Source organism: Pelobates fuscus, chromosome 7, assembly GCF_036172605.1.
Source record: "Pelobates fuscus isolate aPelFus1 chromosome 7, aPelFus1.pri, whole genome shotgun sequence".
Taxonomy (NCBI): domain Eukaryota; kingdom Metazoa; phylum Chordata; class Amphibia; order Anura; family Pelobatidae; genus Pelobates; species Pelobates fuscus.
The window spans coordinates 166,339,611-166,366,039 of NC_086323.1; the positions used below are offsets into that span (position 1 = coordinate 166,339,611).

The 26,429-nt window shown below is 41.0% G+C and overlaps 1 protein-coding gene across 1 annotated transcript in view; it reads right to left on the bottom strand.

Annotated features, from left to right (window-relative positions):
* The window catches only part of CACNA2D3 (calcium voltage-gated channel auxiliary subunit alpha2delta 3), an 868,261-nt gene that overhangs the window by 365,178 nt on the left and 476,654 nt on the right, over positions 1 to 26,429 (bottom strand). Inside the window, exon 12 of the mRNA XM_063428162.1 lies at positions 20,488 to 20,566. Coding sequence (XP_063284232.1) covers positions 20,488 to 20,566 — 79 coding nt within the window. The remainder of the gene's footprint in view (positions 1 to 20,487; positions 20,567 to 26,429) is intronic.

The window sequence follows — 26,429 nt, forward strand, 5'->3', positions numbered from 1 at the left end:
ATCTTGATCAGCCAGCAAGTGTACATGTTATCTACTACAGACAGGTGCGAGGACTATTGTAACTAATCACTTTATAGCCAGTTCTTTCCTGTGTGTTGTATTTGCCCTGTTTTGTATTCCCATTGGTGAAAATATTTGTGTAACTGTACGCAGTGATCTATGTAAGCTGGATCTTTATACAATAAACAAAGTCTGAGTTCTTTTGAGAAGCTGGTTTGTCTCTTCCTTGAGGTCATAGGATATTGCTATTCACTATCCTCTATAAAGTAATTACTAATAAGAGTATTGCCAGAGGACTAGATAGAATATCATATAGTAACCAGATACCAGTGCAATATATCTTGCATACGCTACCAAAGATGAGTACTAGCATTTAGAGGAGCAGTTGGTGCAGGTTATTACAAAAGAAAACCTATGGACGATAGCATGCCTAAACTGTTGCGCCTTCGGTAACAGAGACACCAGGGCCATATCGTCACACTTCCTTTCATACTGATTGTGATCTGATTGGGTGCATTGGCCTGAGTGAATAAAGCCTTATCTATTTTTTTATTTGCTTACAGGATAAGGAATAGGTTTGATGGTAGCTATTGGTTTTTAGGATTCCGTTATTAGGTAGTTCGGTTGAGTGCTCTTATTATCTGGCACATATCTACTGTTGTATGATGTTAGAGGGTTTCTCTTATTTCCAGGCAGCACCTTCCCACTCTGTGTGAGACTGTGCTTATTCACTCAAGAAGTAATAGCTGTTCCAAGAAATACAGTGTCTCACCATAAATGCAAACATATTGATATGCAATATCCCTACATCCAATCAGTGATCAATAAAGGTGTTGTGATACTTGATTACTGCCCAATCAACCGAATGATAGCAGCAACAAAGTTGCAATAAAGTTGTTACCCTCAATTTTTACCTGCTGTGTGTGGAGCAGTGTGTGGTGTGTTCCTCTGTTATTGTGTGCACTTGCTCAGTTGTTCTACCCTCAGAATTAAGATTGCAAGTTATTTTGGCCCATTGGCTTGGTTTTTGCTCTGATATGCACAGCTGTGATATCTTATATAGGCAGGTGTGTGTCTTTCCAAATCATGTCTAAACAATTGAATTTGCTACAGGTGGACTTCAATCAAAGTGCAGACACAACTTAAAGGGATACTATACAGCTAGGAATACAAATCTGCACTATAGTTCTCTTCAGCCCGCCCTCCCTCCCTCGCCAACCTCTGGCATTGAAGTGGTCTGGGTCCCTATAGTGTCCCTTTAAAGATGATCCGGAGAACTGGATGCATCTGAGCAAAATTTCAAGTATCATAGAAAAGGGGCTGAATACTTATGTCAATGTGATAGTTCAGTTTTTTCTTTTTAATAAAGTTGCAAAGTTTGCAAAATCTGTTTTTTACTTTGTTATGATTAGTACTAATTTTAGATTGATTTGATTTTTTTTTATTGTAGCATACAACTGATAAATAAAAAATGTGAAAAAATTAATGGATGCACTGTATGATAAATAAAAGTGTTTAAAAAGGGTATTAAAAAGTGCATAGTGCAAAAACGACAAGGTCATAACAAAGTTTAGTTGATCTCTCAACCAAGTCTTTCGTCTAAGAAGTTCTTATATCAAAATATACCTTAATATTCTTCACTTCATTATACAATTGTAGGTTCATGCTTATCCTTATTTTTATTTTTTTTTAATTATTATTTTTTTATTTCTACACAATCCCTGACATTATGATAATGTAATGCGTTTTCTTTTATTACTTGTTCTACTTGTTAACGTACAGCTATCTGTAATATCATACTGAAATTCTAGAATTTAAAATGTATAAATAAAGAATATTTTTTTAAAAAGTGCAGTAAAAACATGAAATTGGCTACCATTTTACTTTGTCAGTAACAGTAACTTCAGACACCGTAGCCTAAAAATGAATTTAAAGCTTTTAATACAATGTATTGCACACCCTCCAAGAGAGCTGGACAGTGAGAAATACCCCTATTGAACAAAACAAGCTATTGTCATGTTTTAAAGAAATACTATGAGTTTAATCTATTTTATAATGTTCCAGTTGTGGAGCTCTGTATGTGCTGTTGAAAAAAATAATGCTTTCCATCGGAAAAGTGTTAGCATAAAATATTTTCTACAAATTCTAAACTCCTTGGGAAAAAATTCTAATACTTTTAGAGTCTAGTTTCCAGGCTTACACAAATATATATATTAATAAAAACCCTTAGTGATATAACTCTTGCAGAAAAATTAGAACTACAATAAATTAGCATCATCAAATAGTATTTCTAAACAGATTTCAAAACCATACATCATTTTCTCATATTTTATTTCCCTAATGTATCGTGCCTTATTCTTATACGTTTTCCAGAGCTTGAAATCTGAACAAAGCAATGCATTTTTTGATACATAACTTTTTTTTTTTTTTTTTTTTAAAGGAAAAGGTGGTATGCTGTTATGGACAGCATATACTAAAGTATTTTTTTGAAAATGAAATATTTGCATTAAAATGCAGGTTCATCCAAATATAATAAAGCATTTTCAACAAAATATAAGAGGAATCATAGAACAGTTCTGATGTTTCAGAATGTGATTGTCGCGGAGTATCGATTAACAAATAAATGCATGCCTTCTAGACTCCACCTGATCCCTCACTAGATGATCCATAATTTGAGAGTACGTGTAACTCTAACATAGTCATAAACCCTACTCAATCCGGCACCCGCGTTTAAGTGATTCATTGGTTAGATTAGAGATCTACGACTACAGAGATCCACGAGTATGCTCTTGATGAGTTACCTGAGATCTCACACATAACCAAACTTCTCCCCCAGTTTCCTCTATAAACACATTTATTTTCCATAAGTCAACAGTCATTAGAAGTCCACATGATAGGCGGTCGCCAGTCAGTGTGTCCATAAAATCAGTTGTTCTAGTCGTCTTAAGTCTTCCATCTTATCAAACTAAGCAGTAAGGGGCAGTCATTTCTCCTGTTTCCAGTAAAGGGGTGTTACAAACTGCTATTTGTAACTGGCCCTTTAAATGATAAATTGCCCTGCTTCCCTGGATTGTGGAGAAGCCTATTTGCCAGCCTCCTTCCACATGACTATAGCCCCAGGGAGATTGTGCCACTTAAAACTTATGGACTTTTATTGGGTGTGTATGGCCCTTTAAGAACCGTCTGGGGACATATTGTGACTTTGCTGAACAATGCCCCTTTAAGACTATGTCCCCAGACCTGTAAAATAACTTGTCCCTGGCTTTCTCCCACTTGGTTCAGTAAATGGGGCATACTGAACCAAGTACCACACAGGCGGACCACCCAGAAGTGGAAGTGTGCAGGCAATTTACCTCCCAGGCTGTGAGGTTACTACAGGTTAATTGCCAACCTCTGGGTGGCCGCAGTTCGTGCAAACCAACACGTAGCGGTGGCCATCTTTGTTCATTCAAACGAGGTCAGCGGTATGTGTAGCCAAATTCATGGAACTAAAATCGGCTACACATTTTACCGAACACCGCTGACCCTTACCTTCTCCCATACTGAATTTTCAGCTGCAGAGACTAAGTCCCGTTCGAAGATTCGAACGCACGTTCGAATGGGACTTAGTTGTTTTTCTGCATGAAATTGACCGACCACACAGCCCAAATCTATGGAACTGTTTTGGGCAGGAAAATGTGCTTGCGGTCGGTCATAAAGGACTTCCATCTAACTTTTGATCTACTGGATGGATTTGGCTGATTTTTTAGAGTGTTTATGTTTAAAGTGTGCTGATTAATAATATGAAGATTAGATGTAAGGTTTTAAAGTTACAGTGTATGTGTAAAAACTGTATTTTTACTGTCTGTGATAATAATGTTAATCCCTTGTGTAACATAATTATATCACAGGCAGAGGGGAGGATTTTGTGTGTAATTGCTGGGAGTGTTTTCTGTAATATACGTGTGTGATTGGTTGTTTTGTAACGCCCTGTGGGTGGTCCTATCTAAGGGGATCCTGCATAAAAGAAGGTTCTTTTGGTGCCAATAAAACAGAATGACTTGACCCTCTAACTTGCAGCCTTGACTCATGTTTGTAGGGGACAGCTATAATCACTACAGGGATTGCTATGCTCTTCATACTCCCTTAGCTACTGAGCTCTTGTAAGAGCTCTTGTTCCTGATCCTGCTTCGCTCTACAGAAGAAAGAGGTTCACCTACTGGGACCTGGAGCCTGGTCGTATGTCCAGGGCGCAGAGCAGACGGCGAGATACCAGCCCAGCAGCGTTGGTTCGTGGAGTCTGCAGTACTTATGGTGGCTATGCAGTAGTTATGGTGTCTACGGTGCTGATGGTCCTTTGGTGAGCGCTAGGAGCATCCTTTCTACGGTCCAACTTCCAGCCAGCCTGGAGGCAAACGTAACAAGGGGAACAACTTGTTTTGCAGTATTTCAAATATAAATGGTCAGGAATTTCTTATATTTGGCTGTCGGTGAGGTGGTGTAATATAAGAGAAAAGGAACACGGTGAAAGTGTGGAGGACTGTCAGAGATCTTCTGTTGGATTGCTTCAATTGCCTTCCAAAAAGGATTAACCTTTGGACACTCCTGCATGGTGGTACCAACAATCACCATCTAAGACAAGATTCATTCTGCTAAGAAACTGCGGCTTTCTATTACAAAGCATAACACTTTACAATGTTTTACAATGTTATACTAGATGACATATTCTACCCCACTGTTGTGGCATGAGAGTCTCCTCAATCGCCACTTCCCATTTACCCATGTGTACAGTGGAGCTGGTGGATTCATATTGTGTTGCAAGAATGAGTATAGAAGCAAAATAGCATGTGGCTGAGGATCCGGGTTGACACATATGTTCGAATGGGGTGAGAGCTCGGTACAAGTCAGGTTGTTGTGGAATTTGGCATATAAAAGATCATAGTTGTTCATGTTTCAGTCTGTATAAAATCATGTAAAATAAAATAATGTACCAGGCATTTAAGGCAATAGTGAATATAGCAGCTTTATTGGAGCAAAAAAAGCAACATTTGACTTAGCCGGGTCTTTATCAAGAGTACAGTCTGTGTAAAAACATGTCTTGGGCTCCATCTAATAGGTTACGTACTTGTCTGAGTTTGTCCCCGACCACTATATGCCTAATTGGAATATGCTTTTGTGTGAAAAAAAACATGTGAATGCCTTCCTCTCCATGCCTGGAAGAAATTCAGGGTTGTTTGTCAGAGTGAACAATGGCAAAGCAAAGGGAAAAAAAGTCCTAACCTAGGTGCATTCATGTGCCAAACATCTAGGGTTTCCCTCACACAAGGCTGTTGAGGTAACACCTCTCACTTTTCCTTGTGCTCATCCATGTTAACCCCTTAAGGACACATGACATGTGTGACATGTCATGATTCCCTTTTATTTCAGAAGTTTGGTCCTTAAGGGGTTAAAGCTGTCAAGGATTTGCTCTTCTGAGCCTGTTCAATCTCCATTCATAATTTGTTAACCCCTTCTTTAACCCAGTCCAATATCCTCTGTACATAGGAGACACGGTAGTATAGAAAAAAGTCAGGTATGGCTAATCCTTCCTCAACTTTTGGTCTCAACAGAGTCTGACAGCACAATCTAGGTCTCTGGGGAACCTATACATACTTAATTACTAGCGACCTAAGCGATGTGAAGTACGCTTGCGGGATCCTGATTGGAAGAGTTTGAACCAGATAGAAAATGTGTGGCAGTATGTTCATTTTATTCACTGCAATATGTAAAATGTATTTATTTTAAATGCAATAAAAAAAAAAACTCACTAAAATATTAAACTCTTTTTTTTAGAATTCTTTATTTTTGTGGTGCAGAGACATACATACAGGTTTGTACTGGCCTAATAGAGAAGGCATACATGACAAAGTAGATGAAACGCTTATGTCACAGAGATAACTGCACACAAATTTTAACAAGTAATATAATCAACCTTAGTGAAAACGAAGTTAATAAAGAAGAAACTTGCTTTACAAAAGGATTAGTAGGTGAGTAGTAGGTAGTAGTTGCTAAACTAGGTAGATAAAACAGTATGTCAATAGTAGAGTGATTAAGGCAAACGATAGGCAGGCATTATCAACTGACAACTGGCAGATTAAGATATACCACTGAGCATAAAAATAGATCATGAAAGAGCTGTCGGCATATAGTATGTTAAATTATGGTGGTAACTAGATAAAGTCTATGCCTGATGCATAATGCTTAGTGATCCAGAGAAAGAGATGCCAGGTGTCCCGCTGAACTGTGCCTCTGCAGCTCTAGCTGAGTTACAGACCACCATACCCATCTCACAAGTCTCTATTCGAGTCACAGGTTGGGCTTGATCGTGTGGCCTGGTGCCAGGCTTCTGTATGGCATGGTGAGTAGGAGCCTTCTGAGGGTAGGAGCAGTGGGTCATGATGGATCGTGGCCCAGGTAGGTGATGGCACTCAGCAGGACCAGACCGCTGCTTCTCCACTGTCAGCACTGCGTTAGGGTCTCACTCAGCGGGTCTCAGCTTGGCCTTGCCTTGCATCTCGTGGGAGAGAAGCTGCAGTGGTAGACATCTCCACTCTTTGGTGGGTCCGGTCAGGGGAAGTAGTAGCATGGGAGTTGCAGGCTACTTGTATCCATAAATCCCGGCACAGTTAATCAAATCTGGTCTCGAATCTCTGCACCCAGCCCTGGATCCCTGGGTCCACTTGATGAAATGGATGTCCCAGCATGGTGGCCATCTTGAATTTACCACGAGTTTTCAGGAGCACTGAGCTCAAGTTGTCCACTGCAGAGTAGTGAGTATACCCAGCGGGAACCAGGATATCCCCCACCGGTTCAAAGGGGGGGGGGGAGGGTGACAGGGCTTCGGTAGGTTCCTTGTGGAAAGTGCAATTTGGCCACCTCTCCCACCTGTTAGATTGGCAATCCTGGTAGGCCACAGAGCCAAATGGCAGATTAGGTGTACGATCATTTCTAGGCTGTCAGTTTCTCCCTTTAGTCAGGATGCTTGCTGTGCGTAATTCTGAGCTTTCTCAGAATCTATTTTTGCTTTCTCAAAAATGCAATTTTAGCTAGTTTAAAGCTTGCTCAGGCAGGAGCTTCTGGAAAACACATTTTGCCAGCATGAGAGTCAGGCCCCCAATATCAAACATTTCAACAATATTCCACTTTAAAGTGTTAATCCAGCCTCTGTGACCATGTGTGCTTTTAGAAATCTATATGTGCAGTGTTTCTGCTTGAACTTAAAGGAACACTATTCGGTCACAAATACAAATCTTTATCCCTTACCCTATAGTGGTACAACCACCATTTAGATGGCTTTCCCCCCTGACCTTTCTTAAAAGGTAAAAAAAAAAAACCCCTTTACCTTATTTCCATGTGCAGGCACTAGCCCCATCCCTGATCCGCCTCCTTGCCTGACATCATTATAATGGATGGTCCTAGTAAGTCCAATGCTTTCCCATAGGAAAAGCATTTGATTGGCTGAGATCATCAAGGTGGTGGTGTCGAATGCTGGCCTGGCCAATCAATTTGCTGCGTCTCTATGCAGGAAGCAACAAAAAGGCTGCAGGGACTGACTATACTCACCAGCACCACTATATTAAGCTATAATTATGTCGGTGACAATAGTATCCCTTTAAAAGATTTCTATGGATGTGCATGGGCAAAAGATTTGGTTTGTTCTGAAATTCGGGTAAGTAAAAACAATCTGCAAAAACAGAGTGTGAGAGCAGAGTGTGAGAGCAGAGAGAAAGCAATTTGTGTGTGACAAACAAGTGAGAGTGTGAAAGAGAGAGAGTAAGAGCAAGTAATGGCTGGTAGGGAGAGCAGTGTAGGGTCCCCCTCAAGTGTACCACTACCTGTGCTCTGCCTCTTAACACTAGTACTGGTGGAGGAGCTAGTAGTGGTACTACCAGCAGCGACATGATGGCTTCCAGTTTCCTCAATCACTTTGATTACTTTTGTTTGATTAAATTTTTATTTAAATTAAATTACAGAAAACTAAAAAACACAAAATGAATCACTGTAGCAAAGTCACAGTGCAGCAGAGATACACCCTGGCATTCAGACTACCTGGCTTGAACAGCCACACACTCTGTCACCGTCCTCCCTCCACTCCCTCTTCAAAAAAATAAATAAAATGCAGAAGAAAAAAAAGGAAAAACACTCTCTCTCTCTATCTCTCTCTCTCCCTGAAACACACACTTAAAAGCAATGCGGCTCCCTAAGTAAAGTACAATAAATGTAATGTAATTTATCTCTCTCAGTCTCTTGTGAACTGATGTTCAGTAGGGTTTTCTTCCTAGACATGCTCCCCTACACATGGGATTAACACTCAATCTTACATATTCTAGTTGCAACAAAAATTAATTTAGCCAAATATTGGAAGTCTCCAGAGACTCCTCCGACATGACCAATCTCTTACTCTTTACAAAACACCTGCGACTACGAAGAGAAGTCCCACAGGATTTTGGGCTCCTTGCGCAAATTTCAGAAGGTATGGAAAACACGGGACCAATACTGAGTTCGCCTTCAGCTTCTGTGTCACAAACAAGCTCACATTTAATAGAAAAATAATATTGTTAGTATGTATGCACTATTGTAATTCTCAACCAATATGATATATTATTTATATAAAAAAATAAAAGAATATTCAGTAGGGTGATACCAATCATAGTATTGGCTACTTGATGGAACTGCAGTTGAAGGTTCAACTACCTATCCAATAAACAGTATCACAGTATGAGAGAACATTAAATTCTCATAGACAAATGTACTACTGCTGAACTTATTTTAATGTAATTTTAGTGAAGATTTGTATTGAATTTCAACTTGTGGAAGGAATAGAGGATACGGAAAATAAATTATAAAAAGTGAAGGAGTTAAAACAAGAGAAAATTAATCATTCCATCTGCACATTTTACAATAAAAATAACAGTTAAAGATCGGGAAGCCTGGGAACATTTCTGCTGGACATGTATATTATCTAAATAAGGGATTCCATCATGAAGTTTCCCTTTTACTTTAGAAAGTGGACAAAAAATGCGTGTGAGTTTTGTATTTGAAGGAAAGGGACCTCAGTTAAGAAAAAGGATAAATGAGTCATTTATTACACGTGAGTTTACAGAGGAAGAGGTTCTATTTCAACTCTCAAAAGTAAAGACAAATAAGTCAATGGGACCTGATGGAATACACCCAAAGCTATTAAAATAGCTTAGTGGTGTACTAGCAAAACCATTAACAGATTTATTTAACCAATCATTGATAACAGGAGTAGTCCCAGAAGATTGGAAGTTAGCGAATCTTGTGCCCATTCACAAGAAAGGTAATAGGGAGGAGTCGGGCAACTATAGGCCAGTAAGCCTTACTTCAGTAGTGGGGAAAGTGATGGAAACCATGTTAAAGCATAGGATTGTTGAACATCTAAAAACACATGGATTTCAAGATCAGAGGCAACATGGGTTTACTTCAGGGAGATCATGCCAAACTAATCTTATTGATTTTTTTGATTGGGTAACTAAAATTATAGATCAGGGTGGTGCAGTAGACATTGCTTACCTAGATTTCAGTAAGGCTTTTGACACTGTTGCACATAGAAGGCTTATCAATAAACTACAATCTTTGAGTTTGGATTCCAATATTGTTGAATGGGTAAGGCAGTGGCTGAGCGACAGGCAACAGAGGGTTGTAGTCAATGGAGTATATTCGAAGCTTGGGCTTGTCACCAGTGGGGTACCTCAGGGATCTGTACTTGGACCCATTCTCTTTAATATTTTTATTAGTGATATTGCAGAAGGTCTTGATGGTAAGGTGTGTCTTTTTGCGGATGATACTAAGATATGTAACAGGGTTGATGTTCCAGGAGGGATAAGCCAATTGGAAAATGATTTAGGTAAACTAGAAAAATGGTCAGAGTTGTGGCAACTGACATTTAATGTGGATAAGTGCAAGATAATGCATCTTGGATGTAAAAACCCAAGGGCAGAGTACAGAATATTTGATAGAGTCCTAACCTCAACATCTGAGGAAAGGGATTTAGGGGTGATTATTTCTGATGACTTAAAGGTAGGCAGACAATGTAATAGAGCAGCAGGAAATGCTAGCAGAATGCTTGGTTGTATAGGGAGAGGTATTAGCAGTAGAAAGAGGGAAGTGCTCATGCCATTGTACAGAACACTGGTGAGACCTCACTTGGAGTACTGTACACAGTACTGGAGACCCTATCTTCAGAAGGATATTGATACCTTAGAGAGAGTTCAAAGAAGGGTTCATGGATTGCAGGATAAAACTTACCAGGAAAGGTTAAAGGATCTTAACATGTATAGCTTGGAGGAAAGACGAGATAGGGGGGATATGATAGAAACATTTAAATACATAAAGGGAATCAACACAGTAAAGGAGGAGACTATATTTAAAAGAAGAAAAACTACCACAACAAGAGGACATAGTCTTAAATTAGAGGGACAAAGGTTTAAAAATAATATCAGGAAGTATTACTTTACTGAGAGGGTAGTGGATGCATGGAATAGCCTTCCAGCTGAAGTGGTAGAGGTTAACACAGTAAAGGAGTTTAAGCATGTGTGGGATAGGCATAAGGCTATCCTAACTATAAGATAATGCCAGGGACTAATGAAAGTATTTAGAAAACTGGGCAGACTAGATGGGCCGAATGGTTCTTATCTGCCGTCACATTCTATGTTTCTATGTTTCTATGTTTCTATGTATTCCAAACGGAGTTCCTCAGAAAAGCCACAAGGTCTGTTTTAGAAGAGTGTACAAAAACTCCTAATGATAATTATTAGAGAGTTTGTATTGTAATTAAACATGAAAACGAATGTGTTCTACTGTCTGTTGCCTCCAAGAGATAATGATGGCATTTTCTTCCTTAGTCATTTAAACAATTCTCACATTAAATGATAGTTTGCTTGATTCTGCTGATAGGACCTCATCAAACAATGTGTTGCCTTTTTATGCCTCTTGTGTGTCAAATGTTTTAAATGATTGTTGCAACAGATATTCTGTTTTAGATTGCTACAGCTAGAACATTATGTATTGTCACATGTTGTAAAGTATAGGCAATAATACAGTTTTTTTAATTCTGGAGCAATCGTTTGAGCAATCAGTAGGCATGTAGGGTTTTTATCTATGGTGATTGCTACACTGAACTTTGTATAATTGCTAATTGCACCTAAGCATCATATGAGCCATATTTATCAAGGAAAAATGTCTCTAAAATGGCATCATTTGCAATACCAGGTTTCCAGCTATTTTGATGACACAGTTTCCGTGTGTCCATGTCATGACGCATGACCGGCTTATTGCTTAATTTTTGGCACTCATTTACATTTTGCGGTATGGCAACATATCCTGTCTTTCTTACCAGTACCAATTTCTTGACAATCACCTGCACTGCAACCTGTAACATACTCTCAAACTGTATTCGCTCAGTCACATTCCTTCACAGAGTCACATATAGCCACCCACCAAGTCAAATCCATCTCCCCACTAAATTACACATATTACCAACTCAGGCACATTAACCTGGACTCAAAGTCACATTTACCCACCCTACCACTTCTTACTCATTATCCAGTTGTCATGCTTTCTTCCCCAACTGAATGATGCCGTGGCACACATATTGTTGCGTGAGTCATTGTCACAGTACACCCCGAACCCTGCAGACAGCAAGGTGTGGCCGCCCTGCCTGCATTCATCTGCTACCTGACTCGTTTGCCTGGATGGAGCAGTGCTGATCCACCTGCAGCCCCTTGTAAATTAGCCTCAGCTGTTCTGATCAACAGGCTGTAAAAGCTAGCTCTGTGTTCCTGGACTCTGACCTCTGCTTGCTTTACCAATTATGATATTTCGCTTATGGCCCTGACTTCTGTTTCTCGCCTGACCCTGCCTTTGGATTACTCCTAATCTGTACTGCGCTTTGGTTTTTCCCTCTGTGTGCCATCTCCTGCACCTGGGCTCCAACTCCCGTTAAACCGTGACATAACAACCAAATCTATGGAGCCTGCAGAGATGATGTTCTGAGTACCCTCACACTGCAAGTGACCCTCCTGTCCCAGACTGTGAGTGAATTGCAGCGTGGCTATGCTGATTTAAAGTAGAACCATGCCCCTGAACCTGATGTTGCCTTGCCTGAAAGGTTCACTGGTCACAGGGCTACCTTCCGCTCCTTTATTACGTACTGTGAAATCCTGTGTTTGCTTAAACCCAACACTCATGCCATGGATTTTGTTGAAGTGAGAACGGCCATCACCCTGTTATCCGGGCAACACAAGACCTGGGTTTATTAACAGCTGTATGCCAAAAACCCTGTTCGGGAAACCCGGGAGTCCTTTGCTACAGCCATGACATCCTTGTACGAGGACCCTTTCCATGCCTCTACAGCTCGGACTTCTCTCCGTTCCCTTAAACAAGGAAGCCGTCCTGTGGAAAATTACATCACAGAGTTCCATGGCTTGTCATCAGACACTGGACTCAATGAAACTGCCTTGGTGGACGAATTCCGCATCAAGTTAACTGAAACCCTGAAGGATGAACTGGCATGAGTGGGAGTTTCAACCTCCCTGTAAAAGTTAATGGTGCTAGCCACCCAGCTGGATTGCCAGTTCAGAGAAAGAAGGCAGAAGCGATTTGAAACTAACACTCTGCCCGATCAATGCTCCAAACCTGCTGGTGAGGCCTACACCCCTATACCCACCATGGACATGCAGATTTGAACACTGAATGCCATTCTCTCTGTAAACAAAAAGGCCAGAAGGAGAACCGAAGGCCTCTGCTTCTATTGTGGCAAGGGAGGCCACTACATCACCTATTGCCCAATATGTTCTTCTCGCCCTAAACATGGCCATGTGGGGACTCTGTGTCACCATGCAGCAAGTCCTCCATGGCAGTCTATGGACCTTTGTTGCTGTTGCACGACTCTGCATGCGACCAGACTGAAAAGACCACCTAACCAGACCATTGGCACCACCATGGTCCTGGCTAACCCTGCTCCTGTTCTACAGCCTCAAAAGGAGGCCGCTGTGGCTACCTTTAAATCCTCAGCCTCTGTCTCTCCTAACTTTTCCTGTTCCAACGCAGAGACCCTGGTCCCAGACTGTGTACTTGCCTTCAATTGAACTGTGGTCTGCATGCAGGACCTTGACGCCTTTGAGCAGGCTCTAAAAACCAGAACTGCATCCCTTTAAGTGGTCATTGCTCCAACCACAGAGGTTTCATTTATTGCCTCCACTGCCATTTCCAATAATGTGAACAACCTGCAAAGCATTTCAACACTCTCGGATCCTGATTATTCAGATGTCTATTCAGACCTGGAGTCCCTGTCTGAGCCTGAACTGGATCCCCTAGTTGAAGCCATGTCTGTTCGCGCTCGGACGTCATCCCTTGTGGGGGCCTTTGTCACAGCTCCAGCATCCCAGTCTGGTTCTCTACCTTGCTGTCCACTAAGGAGTTCAGTATCTGCCTGGATTAATCTGCTACCTGACTCCTTTTCCTGGATGGAGCAGTGCTGATCCACCTGCAGCCCCTTGCCAATTGGACTCAACTGCTTCTAATCAAGAGGCTGTAAAAGCCAGCTCTGCCTGAAGCATAGGATTTGGTTGTTTGTTTTTCCTGCTGGATGTGTGTTACTTTGCTGACTGTTTTCCTTGACTCTGACCTCTGCTTGCTTTACCGATTACGATATTTTGCTGCCAGCCCTGACTTCTGCTTGTTGTCTAACCCTGCCTTTGGATTACCCCTCATTTGTACTGCGCTTTGCAGTACGACATAACATATTAGTAATGCACCAGAGCAGTTTGAGAGCCAAAAGGGGTCTTCACCAACAGAAGGTGCAGAGTACAAGTTCCACCACCTGATCACCAGGGATTGAGAATTAACGCTTTCCTTCCTGACCAAATGTAGGCAAGAATGTAGGGGGAAATAAGTTTAGATCAAGTTTATTTCTTTAGTGTGCCCCTCTTAACAGAACTGATAAATCCTTCACAACACTACCACATTTATATGAATTAAACACTACCACATTAATATGAATTACCACAGACCACCACAAACACACAAAATCTTGCACAATACAGATACAGAACACAACATAGCCAACATGTAGAGAACCACAAGCAGCTCCCATAAACATGCAACACCACAGGCAGTCCTTACTACAAATACTACAATTAACTCGCATACACACACTTAAGAGAGCACACAAGCAGCAGTGTACCTAGAGCATTTGGCACCCGGGGCGGATCCTGAGTGTGGCACCCCCTCCTCCCCCCCCCCAATAATAAAAATGTAAGAAAACACCCACAATTTTTTGCTTTCCTATGGACTCGGGACTCCACTCGGGAGCTGACGTCGGCGGGGGAGGAGAGGTCACCAGCGCCGAAGGAGCCCGGCGCTGGATACAGGTAAGTGGCTGAAGGGGTTTTAACCCCTTAAAAACCATTCAGCCACTTACCTTTCTCCAGCGTCGGGCTCCCTCGGCGCTGGTGACCTCTCCTCCCTCTGCCGACGTCAGATCCGAATGCGCATGCGCGGCAACAGCCGCGTGTGCATTCAAACTGCCCATAGGAAAGCATTACTCGATGCTTTCCTATGGACGTCCAGCGTCTTCTCATGGTGAGTTTTACAGTGAGAATTGCGGAAGCGCCTCTAGCGGCCGTCAGTGAGACAGCCTCTAGAGGCTGGATTAACCCTCAGTGAAACATATGTTTTCAGCTGCAGGGTTAAAACTAGAGGGACCTGGCATCCAGACCACTTCATTGAGCTGATCCTTAGAAATAGCATAGGAAAGGGATTTGGGTTCAAAAGATGTAGCAGCTAGGGCAGAGGTTTTGTAGAAGGGGGCCAGGGGTTTTGTATAAATGCGCCACTTTTGTAGAAGGGGGAAGACCAGTGCTTTTGTAGAAAGGGGCTGGTGAGAAACTTCTAGAAAACTCCTCTCATGCCCCTTTCTACAAAGCCCCTGGTCTCGCCCCTCCTAGAAAACCCCTGCCCTTCGCCCTTCATATAAAAACCCTGCACACCGATCACATAAATTTCATACACTCCCTACACATAAAAACCCTGCACACCCCCCTTAATAAAAAAAAAAATCTGCACACCCCTTTAATAAAAAAACATGCACAACCTCCTTAATAGAAAAAACCTGCACACCCCCTTAATAACAAAAAAACCTGCACACCCTCTTAATAAAAACCCTGCACCCCGATCACATACATTTCATACGCTCCCTACACATAAAAACCCTGCACAGCCCCCTTAATTAAAAAAAAAAGCTGCACACCCCCTTAATAAAAAACAAAAACCTGCACAACCCCCCTTAATTAAAAAAATCCTGCACACCCCCTTAATAAAAAAACATGCACAACCCTCTTAATAAAAAAACACTCTGCACACCCCCTTAATAAAAACCCTGCACACCCCCTAAATAAAAAACAAAAACTTGCACAACCCCCTAACAAAAAACATGCACACCCCCTTAATAAAAACCCTGCACAGTGCACACCCCCTTAATAAAAACAAAAATCTGCAGTGCATATCCTCCCTTAATTTATAAAATACTGCAACCCCCTTAATTAAAAAAAACCCTGCACCCCCCCTTTAATTAAACCTACCCCCTAAATAAACATACCCCGCGCTGCAACCCCCTTTAATTAATCCACACCCCCTTTAATTATTCCACACCCCTTTAATTAATCCACCCCCCTAATTAATCCACACCCCCATTAATTAATCCACCCCCTCTTTAATTCCCCCCTCTTTAATTAATCCACACCCCTTTAATTAATCCACCCCCCTTTAATTAATCCACACCCCATTTAATTAATCCACACCCCCATTAATTAATCCACACCCACATTAATTAATCAATCAACCCCCTCTTTATTTAATCCACACCCCCTCTTTAATTAATCCACACCCCTTTTTTTTTTAATTCTTTATTTTTGTTATGCAAGGAGGTTAACATATTAGCCTGCAGTGCCACAACAGCAGCAGCAGGCATAACAAGATATTTAGTGTAACAACATATGATTGAATTGCACATTTTGTTAGGTAAACATGGTCATACTAGTCCTGTTATCAGGTATTACGGTAGGTAGTGAGTCATAGTTAGAAGTTGTGCAGTGACTGGCTATTACATATTGTAAAGTTCAAACAAGGAAAAGACCTCTGGCTAACCATAAATTAAGACATGAAATATAATATAATAAAATCAAGTAACATAGTACTGTAGGCGTTTCGGTTAGGTAACATCAGTTTCTGGTACGCCTGTAAAATGACCTATGGTTGTGGGTGGCCAGGTTGACCATCCAGCGGCAAGCTTATGTGTCGTGTGGTGTGTGTGATGTACATTGGGCTAACCCACTGTTATTATAGTCGTGCGAGGGTTGAGTGTGTGTGGCCGTCGGGTTCGGTTAGTCCTTAACCTGATTGCACATAACAGATGTCAGTGAGGGAATTAGGCTATGCAAATAGTTTAGGTGGCCAATGAACAACTGGCACTTACTGCCTTGTTAATCACTTCCCTAGACTGGGAATAAACAGTGTTCCCAATGCTGAAGTTAGATGTGTTTCGGGCTTAGTCGGTATGTCCCCCATGCGTCCGTGTATGGGGCTGGGCCGTTATCATGGTGGGGTCTGTTGCCTGCTAGTATGTGGGGAGGGAAGAGTGTCACCTACTCTCTTCCACTCAGGTTGGTGGGCCGGTTCCCGTTCCCGTAAGCTTACTTGTCCGGGGCAGGACAGGAGGCACTGTGTCTGGTGTAGTCTCTCCTCTCTGAGTGTGTGCGACACTCCGCCCCCTCCTCCTCATAGAAGAAGTAAGTCCCGCCGGGCTGGCCACAGATGCTGCGGCTGTGCGCAGAGTAATGATGGTGGGTGACACATGACACTGGAAGACATGGCACCCCCCTGGTCAGTGGCACCCGGGGCGGGCCGTCCTCCCGCCCCCCCTTAGTACGCCACTGCACACAAGTAAACCATGAACTTCACACATCATGTGGACCCATACTGTCACGACTAGTAATGTGGTCCAGCACGCAGAATCTATGTAAACATATACATAAGTCAGAAAAGGAAAAATAACAGGACAGAGCGTAAACCGGACCTTAGAATGGCCGGACTAATACGCTAGAGACAGAGAATGGTCAAAGGGAAAGCCGAGGTCAAGGAAGCCAGAAATACTCAATACCGATAAGACAAGCCAAGTCAGGGAAACCAGAGATCAGAATAACCAGGGAAACGCCAAGGATCAGGATACCAGGAAATCAAAAACACGGAATTAGCACTTTCAGGAAACCAGGAAACTGAAACCACGACATGGCAAAGTACTAGGGTGAATTAGGGGTTTAAATACCCCTCTCTAAGCTATGATTGGTCAGAGGGCGACCTCTGACCCCAGAACGTGCGTGTGCGTTGACGTCGTGACGTCACGCACACGTTAGTATAATTCTCGGGGGCGGGGCTATCCATAGACGCGACCACGTGGTCGGCGCCATATTGGATTCGGGCGTGATGCCCGGAAGAACTACACGCGCGGTTCCCGGCTCGCCGACGAGCAGGTAAGCTCGTGTAGTCGGAGCGGTCGTGCCGGTCGGGCACGACCGTGAGGCTCGGCGGGCCGGTGACCGCAACACATACCCACACACAAATACCTTAAACAGTTCACACACACACATAATACCAGGCACACACACATATAAATGCTACAAACAGGCACACACATACATAACACATCAGGATACCAACAACGTACACATATACAACTCAACAAGCAGCTCCCATAACACACAGCTACACACATAATATCAGAAATGGCTCACATTTACACATAAAAAACATGCAAATAAACCCTACCATACACAGAATACCACAAAGAACAATGCATACACAACACTATCTACAGCACATATACACTCACATAATAAGACAGACATAACACATAATACAGCCCACACACATGGAGAACCTTAAAAAGCATCCACCGCACCCAAACAAAATACAAGTTGAATACCTCAAGATACATAAAAGCAACTTGAAAAAACAGGGCTTAAGAGACTTAAAAGTTTTACTTTGGCACCCATGCTAAAAGGTTGCCTTGGAGATTTGTTTACTTACAAACTGCAAATTGTCCTAATTCGGGCCGATCAGATGATCATCTGAATTCCAGATTTCTGAATTGCCACACAGACTAATCATGAAGCAATGGATGAGCATGATTCAGAGTTCTGCCAACGGCGCCAAAATAAGAAACTATTGATGGAAAAAAAAGACTATTGCTAACAATGGGACAGCCGCTATATGTTGACTTTATTCACAGATTAAGTGAGTAGTGACCAATAGTTTTTGGTGCCAAGATTCTGCCAATCCTTATCGATATATGGCTGAGCTGAATTTACTCTCTGTGTATAAGTTTAATTCATATTATGTATATATTGTGCAGTCCTGATTTTATTTTATTTTTTTGGGTGACTTGGTCCAGCCGAAACAATTTATTTCCAGCATGCACCAGTTTATTGCCCACCCTGTTTCTAGATATAGAATATAGCCCAGTTCCATTTAGGAGACTTTGCAGATCTCAAGTTATTTTTACTGTGTATTTTACAATAACATGGTCAGATTAAATAATATTTTTTGACTGATTCATGTAAAAACTCAATTTTATGGACCGCTCCATTTTAATCTAACTGAACAAATATGTTTACACATATTTAACCTATCTGAAGATAAATATAATGCCATGATTGCCCAAATATACCCTTCATTCCTTGACAGAATACAAAGTCCTATAAACATCTGTATTTCGCAGTTTGTAATCCATTTATAAATTGAACTGATGCTGTAAAAAGTCGGCCACTGATTACACTAGACTTGTCGCAGGCTTTGTTTCTCTGAGCGTTCAATTAAAGATCTGATTAAAAAAAAAAAAAAAAAATCTCCTAATCCTGTCATTTAACTTTCAAAAGTATTCTTAGTTCAGTTGTCAGAAAAACAGAATGTCAATTTCAGCAGAGACTCTACTGGGAATTTTTGCTCTTGATTGTTTTAATGTATTTAAAATGGGCTGCCGCCATGCGTCATTAAGCACCCTTTTCCCAGTAGATACGTCCTACTTCTGCATCAAATGTAAATGGGGAAACGTGCGCGCAAGGTCTTCCAATTTCCACATTAGAAACTCGGGCTATAAAAAAATTTGCAAGATAGAGGGAATACTACCCTGTGATCTATTGCCAGACAAGGACAAGGCTGTCCACTGCTCACTGAAGCGGCAATGCTTGCAAACCGCCATAAATGGCCCTGTTCATTCAAGAGGGAAATGAACCTCAAGTAAAATTGATTTTAGGGCCAGTGACCTGTTAGACAGCAGCATGTTCAGCCCACCCACTCGCCGTGCACACTGCAGCAGAGTTGCTGAGCTGAGGAGGATATTAGATCTGCTATTATATAGCATTTGCTTAAAGACACAGTGAATGCTCCAATTCACTGTAGACAACATGGCTGCAAGTTGCTGATATATACGGGAAACAAATGAACAACCTTGACTGCACTGTGGTTATATGGTTCGAATCTGAAAATACATAGTCACAGGAAGGCAACTTAATTTTAAGTTTCGGTTTCATATAAATGCAAAATAGTGTCACATCAGAAACAGGAAATTTTATTTCTACATTGTGCTTTCTAATTTGTTCTAAAGATAGCATTGCATTCAATACTGATGGTACAAGGTTATATCGTTCAGTGTTGCTTTTGGAAGAAAAATAAATAGCAGGAGTGGGAGATGCACACAGAAAATCCTGATAAATAGGTAGGTGAATCTTTAAGTTGGCTACAAATTTTTTTACCACAATGGGGTCCATTTACTAGCCAAAAATATATTTTTTCTGGAGAAATTGCAGTTATACAAAAACATGATCTATTACCTGTCAAAAGTCAGAAAATAATTGAAACTAACAGAGATAAGTCACTCCAGCAAAAAACTCAACACCTTAACCCATTCAGTAGATGGAGTTGAAACATGTACAATCACCCATTTTCTGGTGTAAATTCCACAGCTATTAGATCCATGTGTGAACCAACCAATTTATAGTACATCACTAGGCAAGTCTTCATCCTTTGAGAATTTTCATGTGATGTTTTAAACCAGGGGTGCCCAAAAGTAGACCCCCAGATGTTTTAAAACTACAACTTCCATGATGCTTTGTCATTCTAAAGACATGCAAAGGCATGCAAAGCATCACGCGAGTTGTAGTTTGCAACATCTGGCGATATACCTTTTGGGCACCCCTGTTTTAAGCCTTCAAATTCTCCTGCTGATAAAATAATTGCTCTTCTTTTTCATGTCCTTCAGATTTTTTTTGGCATACTGACCAGTTAGTGACAGGCTGCATTACACATGCAAGATAATATTTTAGAGGCGTTAAAATATTTAACAAAGTATGTAACAAAATGGAAAATAATTTAAGATTACGTGAATAAATTTACCTTTATTAGCGCAAGCCATCCACTTAAGATTATCAGCAAAAGCAGCTTCTCTTCCAATCAAGTACGTGAAAATCCGAACCTGGACAAAAACAAACCAATATATTCATTTAATTACAGTGGCCACTGAAAAAAAGCAAAGCCAATGACAAAGTAAAACACTAAATTAAATACATGTTCCCTGGAACTAATTGTTCTTACCTCTAACGGTAGCATTAGAGGTGGGAACAATCCATAATTTTCAGCTAATGGCCAATTTTTATTCTTGTTGTAAAATTCAATGTTCAAAACTGGAGGACACATTTCAGGTTTCAGTAAGGCTTTTGACACTGTTCCACATAGAAGACTTATCAATAAACTGCAATCTTTAAGTTTGGATTCCAATATTGTTTAATGGGTAAGGCAGTGGCTGAGTGACAGGCAACAGAGGGTTGTAGTCAATGGAGTATATTCGAAGCATGGGCTTGTTACCAGTGGGGCACCTCATGGATCCATGGACCCATTCTCTTTAATATTTTTATTGGTGATATTGCAGAAGGTCTTGATGGTAAGGTATGTATTTTTGCTGATGAATGATACTAAGATATGTAGCAGGGTTGCTGTTCCAGGAGGGATAAGCCAAATAGCAAGTGATTTAGGTAAATTAGAAAAATGTTCAGAGCTGTGGCAGCTGAAATTTAATATGAAAAGGTGCAAGATGATGCATCTTGGATGTAAAAACGCAAGGGCAGAGTATAGAATGTTTGTCCAAACCTCAACATCTGAGGAAAGGGATTTAGGGGTGATTATTTCTGATGACTTAAAGGACCACTATAGTGCCAGAAAAACATACTCGTTTTCCTGGCACTATAGTGCCCTGAGGGTGCCCCCAACCTCAGGGACTCCCTCCCGCCGGGCTCTGGAGAGAGGAAGGGGTTAAACACTTACCTTTCTCCAGCGCCGGGCAGGGAGCTTTCCTCCTCCTCTCCTCCTTCCTCGCGACGTCATCGGCTGAATGCACATGCGCGCCAGGAGCCGCGCACACATTCAGCCGGTCGCATAGGAAAGCATTTAGGCTTTCCTATGGACGCTGGTGTCTTCTCACTGTGATTTTCACAGTGAGAAGCACGCAAGCTCCTCTAGCGGCTGTCAATGAGACAGCCACTAGAGGCTCTGGAGGCTGGATTAACCCTCAGTATAAACATATCAGTTTCTCTGAAACTGCTATGTTTATAAAAAAAAGGGTTAATCCTAGAGGGACCAGGCACCCAGACCACTTCATTAAGCTGAAGTGGTCTGGGTGCCTAGAGAGGTCCTTTAAAGGTAGGAAGACAATGTAATAGAGCAGCAGGAAATGCTAGCAGAATGCTTGGTTGTATAGGGAGAGGTATTAGCAGTAGAAAGAGGGAAGTGCTCGTGCCATTGTACAGAACACTGGTGAGACCTCACTTGGAGTATTGTAAGCAGTTCTAGAGACCTTATCTCCAGAAAGATATGTATACTTTAGAGTTCAGAGAAGGGCTACTAAACTGAAGGGCTACTAAACGGCTACTAAACTGGTTCATAGATTGCATGATAAAACTTACAAGGAAAGGTTAAAGGATCTTAACATGTATAGCTTGGAGGAAAGAGAAGACAGGGGGATATGATAGACACATTTAAATACATAAAGGGAATCAACAAAGTAAAGGAGGAGACTATATTTAAAAGAAGAAAAACTACCACAACAAAAGGACAGTCTTAAATTAGAGGGGCAAAGGTTTAAAAATAATATTAGGAAGTATTACTTTAATGAGAGGGTAGTGGATGCATGGAAGAGCCTTACAGCTGAAGTGGTAGAGGTTAACACAGTGAAGGAGTTTAATAAGCATGTGTGGGATAGACATAATGCTATCCTAACTATAAGATAAGGCCAGGGACTAATGAGATTATTTAGAAAATTGGGCAGACTAGATGGGCTATCCGCTGTCACATTCTATGTTTCTATATAAACGTTCATCTTGAACTCCAACACTGCAGCCAACAGAACAGTATAAAACAAATAAGGTTTTATTTGATTTGTTAAAAGAAAGAGTTAATAGCAATAGTAAATGTCTGCATTGTTCAATGTGCTGACAAGTTTCCATGTTCCACCTCCATCTTTAAGTCTACACGCTACTCATGTCTGTCTCCACTGATACCGACCACCAGTAAGACTTTACCATCTTGCAAATTGGCCAAAAAGACACATTTTCCAATGTATTGCTATATCAAGTTCACCAGGACATGAAAAAGATCTGTGATCATATAAACACTTTTAACAAATTATAGTGAATAGATCATGGCAATGGAAAACTGATATGCTGGCCTGGAAAACCTTCCTGCTGGACTCTAGTTCCTGCTTAGTTGTTTTAGACTACATTTCAAAAAATAGATTAATATAAAACAATCGGTGAATTAATTAATCAGTGCTTGCCTGAGCTGAAGTATTTATTGAAACCTACATAAACTTTGCTTATAGACACATTCCCCTATAAATGTACTTAAATGGGGAAAACACATTGTTTTCCTATATACAGGGAGTGCAGAATTATTAGGCAAGTTGTATTTTTGAGGATTAATTTTATTATTGAACAACAACCATGTTCTCAATGAACCCCAAAAACTCATTAATATCAAAGCTGAATATTTTTGGAAGTAGTTTTTAGTTTGTTTTTAGTTTTAGCTATTTTAGGGGGATATCTGTGTGTGCAGGCGACTATTACTGTGCATAATTATTAGGCAACTTAACAAAAAACAAATATATACCCATTTCAATAATTTATTTTTACCAGTGAAACCAATATAACATCTCAACATTCACAAATATACATTTCTGACATTCAAAAACAAAACAAAAACAAATCAGTGACCAATATAGCCACCTTTTGATCTGTTCACCATCAACATTGCGTGCAGAAGCAACCACAGCCTCCCAGACACTGTTCAGAGAGGTGTACTGTTTTCCCTCCTTGTAAATCTCACATTTGATGATGGACCACAGGTTCTCAATGGGGTTCAGATCAGGTGAACAAGGAGGCCATGTCATTAGATTTTCTTCTTTTATACACTTTCTTGCCAGCCACGCTGTGGAGTACTTGGACGCGTGTGATGGAGCATTGTCCTGCATGAAAATCATGTTTTTCTTGAAGGATGCAGACTTCTTCCTGTACCACTGCTTGAAGAAGGTGTCTTCCAGAAACTGGCAGTAGGACTGGGAGTTGAGCTTGACTCCATCCTCAACCCGAAAAGGCCCCACAAGCTCATCTTTGATGATACCAGCCCAAACCAGTACTCCACCTCCACCTTGCTGGCGTCTGAGTCGGACTGGAGCTCTCTGCCCTTTACCAATCCAGCCACGGGCCCATCCATCTGGCCCATCAAGACTCACTCTCATTTCATCAGTCCTTAAAACCTTAGAAAAATCAGTCTTGAGATATTTCTTGGCCCAGTCTTGACGTTTCAGCTTGTGTGTCTTGTTCAGTGGTGGTCGTCTTTCAGCCTTTCTTACCTTGGCCATGTCTCTGAGTATTGCACACCTTGTGCTTTTGGGCACTCCAGTGATGTTGCAGCTCTGAAATATGGCCAAACTGGTGGCAAGTGGCATCTTGGCAGCTGCACGCTTGACTTTTCTCAGTTCATGGGCAGTTATTTTGCGTCTTGGTTTTTCCACACGCTTCTTGAGACCCTGTTGACTATTTTGAATGAAACGCTTGATTGTTCGATGATCACGCTTCAGAAGCTTTGCAATTTTAAGAGTGCTGCATCCCTCTGCAAGATATCTCACTATTTTTGACTTTTCTGAGCCTGTCAAGTCCTTCTTTTGACCCATTTTGCCAAAGGAAAATTATGCACACCTGATATAGGGTGTTGATGTCATTAGACCACACCCCTTCTCATTACAGAGATGCACATCACCTAATATGCTTAATTGGTAGTAGGCTTTCAAGCCTATACAGCTTGGAGTAAGACAACATGCATAAAGAGGATGATGTGGTCAAAATACTAATTTGCCTAATAATTCTGCACTCCCTGTAATGTATTGTGAGTTTGCAGTCACTTACTTTTCTTTACACCTAGATGAGGGTTGTAATGTTTAATCGGATAACATGTTTTACTCTCTAGCCTACAAACCTGATTTTACATTGTGTTTGTTATCTCCTATTAATCTATGTGGGAGATATTAAAACTTACAGCAGCCGCTAATTACCAATTGTTAAAAGTTAAGTTGTGTAGCATAAAAAACAGCCGGAGTCACTAAGGCTAGCAAAATAAATTATTGACTTGATGGTAGCTAATTAAAACAAGCAAAATTATCCATGAGCAGGTACACTTAATTATTATATTCATTAAAGTATGGATTCCTACATTAATAATTGTTTACATTAAAATTAAACACATCTTTCAGAACAATTCACTAAACTGATCTCAACAACATCATAATCCTCCTGGAACCTCATCCTAGTACCTTTAAATAAATCCCAAAATGCCCTACTCTTTTTAGGAGATCACCTCGTCTGTCTGGATCCCTTTCTCTCTTCTCCATATGCCACATGGCAGTACACAAAGGGTATCACATTCCTCTTTAAACCCAGGGGAGCCACCATAATGCATAAAAAGGTGGCTGGGTACAATATACATATTAAAGAAATTCACGTGTGTGTTTAGTAGGGCTGCTACCAGGTTTTAGAGCAAATTCACTCATTTAATTTAAATAGTGTAACTATGGAGATAAACTTCAATTCATCTAAACCTCTGCTGGACAGAGGAAGATGCAATAAAATCTAACTCCATCAATTAGAATGAGATCTTATCACATTATCAGAGCTCCATTAACTGGTGTAGGAAGGGACGTGCATCAGAACAATGAATCTTCTTGACTTTTGAAGTTGAGTTATTTTTCTATTTTTTTAACTGAATTTTTACAGGATTTTTTTTAAACTTAATTAAGAGTGCATATAGAGAAATGGTGTGTATACTTAAAAAAAATGAGGATTGTGTCGGCTGTAAGGCAATATATACATGCAGGTCTATTCACTAGAGTGAGAATTCAAAGTAAATTTATGTAAGTCCAGAGTAGCCAATCCGAAAGTAAAGCTGACTTTTTATTTTCCAGTTTGGATATTTGACCTTAAATTTGAACTTCACATATTATTCTTAGTGGTGAAAGCAGCATTCATCGTGGAAACCATGACATGTCCCTACTCATTTCACTTTGTGGTTGTCAGAATTCATCAAGGAAGAGTTAACCTAGACCTAATTTCCTTGCTCAGTGATGTTATGATTCCATATTTTTATTATTAACTATTATCAATGTAACCATTGCCTCTGGCTTGCCTCATAGCTTAATTAATGTGTTGCCCTTCCTTGTCTTGCTGTGTTTAACCTTATTGCCTTGAAGTCTCAGTTCCTGTAAACCCAAAGTAACCTGTCCTGTTACTCCACTCATTTTTGCCGTTAGACCTCAGTTCGTGTTTCTGACTGCTCTCTCATATTGTTCTTGTCCTTCATTATTGGCTACTAACCCTGGCTTTCATTCCTGACTGCGCTTTTGGATCACCCCTTCTGTTCTCCTGTCTGTTGTCCTCCTAGCTTCAGCTTGGACTTTGCGTCCTATCTACTCTTTCAAATTATCTCTGTGCTTTGTTCCAACACCTGTATCAGACCCTATGTCACAACCACATTCATTCAACCATTGCCCTATTGCTACGGACTTTATTTCCAAGTGCTAAACTCATGGTAAACTCCATTGTTCCTTTATTGTAATAACTACTCATTCTTTAAGACTTTGACTAGCTCGCAGATTTTCTGTCAATTGCTCCTCCACATTACTCCTTTCAATTACATCTGCAAAGCTGTGCCATTTCCAACGCCTCTCTGCTGCCTCTAGAGGGCAACCTAAGCAGGTCACAGACACTCCTCTCTGGAATATGCTCAGTGTTCAGTCT